We start from the raw sequence: 3,212 nt of genomic DNA, 5'->3' as shown, positions 1-3,212 counted from the left end.
CCAACCCATCACTGCAACCCCTTCCCCAAACACAACATACCAACAAAGGGACTCGACACTGCAACCGCTTCCCAATAAATATAAGTAACATACCAACCCCGCATCTCAACCCCTTCCCCAAACACAGCATACACATCATACCAAACCCCGGACCTCAACCCCTTCCCTTTAAACAGCATACCCAACATACCAAACCCCGCATCTCAACCCCTTCCCTATAAACAGCATACCAACACACCACCTTTCCCTCGCCTCCCCCAGGCTCGATCTTCACCATGTCGCCCATCAAGCAATCGAAGAAGCGGCTCAAGAAGCAGATCGAGAAGGTGGCCATCGTCTTCGGGAGGCGCGTGTCCCTGACGGCGAAACCCCAGAGCCGGAAGAGGTGCGTCTGCGTCCCGAGCACAGCGGACGGCGCCGCGAGTGTGCAGTGCGACAACTGGGACAGCGGCCAGCTGTCCATTCTGGTGAGTGTGGCTGGGTGATGTGTCTTCGAGGATTTTTGTTTTTTTATTTTTATTTTTTAAGATCTTTTATTTTGGATTTTTTTTTTTTTTTTTGTTTCTTGATTTATATATATATATATGTATGTATATATATATATATATGTATATATATGTATATATATATATATATATATATATATATATATATATATATGTATATATATATATATATACATATATATATATATTTTTTTTTTTTTTTTTTTTTAGATTTTTTGTCTGGATTTCTTTTTAGATTTTGTTGGCATTTTTGTGTTTTTCTTTATTTGATAGATTATATATTTCGCATTATTGTTATTTTCTTTTTTATTTGCCGTTTTTATCATGTATAAGTATTCTGACTGATTGATTGATACGTTGAGATAAGAAAAGTTGTAAGCGATTCTTAGAAGTGTTTTTCCGCTATTTTACAGTTTATATGATCAACTCTTATGTCACCAAAATTACTCATGATGATATAGATGACGTAAAAATATATATATGAATAATAAATAAATAAATAAATCATAATCGCTCAACCAGCACGCCAACTTATGGTAACAAACTACAATTTTACTCCCCCACAACCTCCCTCACCAAACCACCTCATTAGACCACGCCCCTCCTCTTTCAGGCTATGTACGGCAACCTGACAGACATGCAACCCGACTTCGAGATGAACATGGACGAGGTCGGAACATGTCAGCGGCGAGACAGCCAGGGAGTGTGCGTGCAAAGAATAGAGAGCTAAATGATAAAGGACTTTGTTTTCTCTTAGATACAATAGGACTAAGATTTTTTTTTTTCTCTAGAATGTAAGTTTTTTTTTTTTTTCTTTTGGGCAGGTGGTATTATTAAAAGGTGTTGAGAGAGAGTTTGGTATAGGGTAAGGTTTATATGCATATAGCTTCGTGTTACAGGATTCAATTGTGGAATGTAGGGATAGATGTGTAGGTACATACACGTATTGGGACGAGCACATCCACACAAGCACTCGCACACTTACAAAATGCTCATACTCACACACTTATTTTAATTCTCCCTCAATCTGCTCCCTCCCTCTCCCTCCCTCTCCCTATCCCTATCCCTATCCCTTCTCTCTCTCCTCTCTCTCTCTCCTCTCTCTCCTCTCTCTCTCTCTCTCCTCTCCTCTCTCTCTCTCTCTCTCTCTCTGTCTCCCTCTCCTCTCCCTCTCCCTCCCTCTCTCTCTCTCTCTCTCTCTCTCTCTCTCTCTCTCTCTCTCTCTCTCTCTCTCTCTCTCTCTCTCTCTCTCTATCTATCTATCTATCTATCTCTATCTCTCTATCTCACACACACACTCAAATACACATTTACAATAAAGAAGATAATTTGTGAATACTGTAAGATTTCTTATGATAATTCATTCATATTAAATAAAATACAATAAATATAATTGAAATGTAAAATGAAAATTGATTCAAAAGAAGAAATAAATGGATTATTTTCCTTGTTTGTCTCTGTAACCTACATCCCGTTGGAGATGCTTGTCATTATTGTAGCTGTTGTTAAAGTGATTATAATCATCATTATCACCATCATCATTTTTATTATTATTATTATTATTGTTTTCATTATTGTTATTATTATTATTATTTATCATTATTATTATTATTGTTAATTATTATTATTATTATTATTGTTATTATTATTATTATCATTACTACTATTATTATTGTTATTATTATTATTATTATTATTATTATTATTATTATTATTATTATTATTATTATTATTATTATTATTATTATTATTATCGATATTATTATTATCAATTTTTATTATCATTATTATTGTTTTTATCATTATTACTATTTTTATCATGAATATCATTATTGCTCTTTTTCTTCTTTTTATTATTATCATTGCTATTACTATTATCATAATTATTATTATCATTATTGTTATCATTTTTGTTATTATCGTTATTATTATTATCATTATTGCAATGTTACATAATTACAATCATTATTGCAATATATAATTACAATCATTATCATTATTATCATAACTGTTATTATTATTATCACTATTACCTTTTTATCAGTATCATGATTATTATCAACACCATTATTATCATTGTTCTTATCATTACTGTGAATATTATTCTTTTTCTTTTTCTTATTCCTAATCTTATCTGAATCTTATCCATAACATTAGCCTTATTCTCATTCTTATTCTTATTATTGTTACTATTACCATTACAATTGTTATCAACATTATTTTCATCACAATTATTATCATTATGTTTAATATAATTCTTATTAATGTGGTATTACTGCTAAGATCTTTAGTAATAATATCATAATTCTTACATCAAAGTGCAAAGAATATAAACCAAAAAAAGAAATAAACAAGAAAAAAGAAAAAAAACAGTGCTGAAATAACAACTAAAAATATTTAACATAAAACTTTTGTGTATTTGCGTTTTCGTTGTTGTTGTTGTTGTTGTTGTTGTTGTAATTATGGACTGTATAGATACACATTGTTTTTTATTTTTGTGTTGCTTGATTTATATATTTTTTTATTTGTATAGGTATCCATTTTTCAAAATACTTCATATCTTATAAGGAGAAAAAAATATTTATTATGAATAATTAGATAACAGATTAATAAATAAGTAAAAAAGTAAAAAAGATAGAGAGGCAATTATGATAATGCCATGGTCATTATGGATATATCATATTCATAGGGTAATTTTCATAGTGT

The 3,212-nt window shown here is 30.9% G+C and overlaps 1 protein-coding gene across 2 annotated transcripts in view; it reads left to right on the top strand.

Annotated features, from left to right (window-relative positions):
• The window catches only part of LOC113808741 (uncharacterized), a 98,795-nt gene extending 97,265 nt beyond the window's left edge, over positions 1-1,530 (top strand). For both annotated transcript variants that reach the window (XM_070136665.1, XM_070136666.1), the window contains exons 81-82: positions 262-467; positions 1,120-1,530. In XM_070136665.1, coding sequence (XP_069992766.1) covers positions 262-467; positions 1,120-1,236 — 323 coding nt within the window. In that variant the 3' untranslated portion in view covers positions 1,237-1,530. The remainder of the gene's footprint in view (positions 1-261; positions 468-1,119) is intronic.
• Positions 1,531-3,212: the final 1,682 nt, after the last annotated feature.

This window comes from Penaeus vannamei, chromosome 22 (genome assembly GCF_042767895.1).
Source record: "Penaeus vannamei isolate JL-2024 chromosome 22, ASM4276789v1, whole genome shotgun sequence".
Lineage (NCBI taxonomy): Eukaryota > Metazoa > Arthropoda > Malacostraca > Decapoda > Penaeidae > Penaeus > Penaeus vannamei.
Note: the sequence above shows the minus strand (reverse complement) of the source record. Positions and strands in the feature narration are given on the sequence as shown.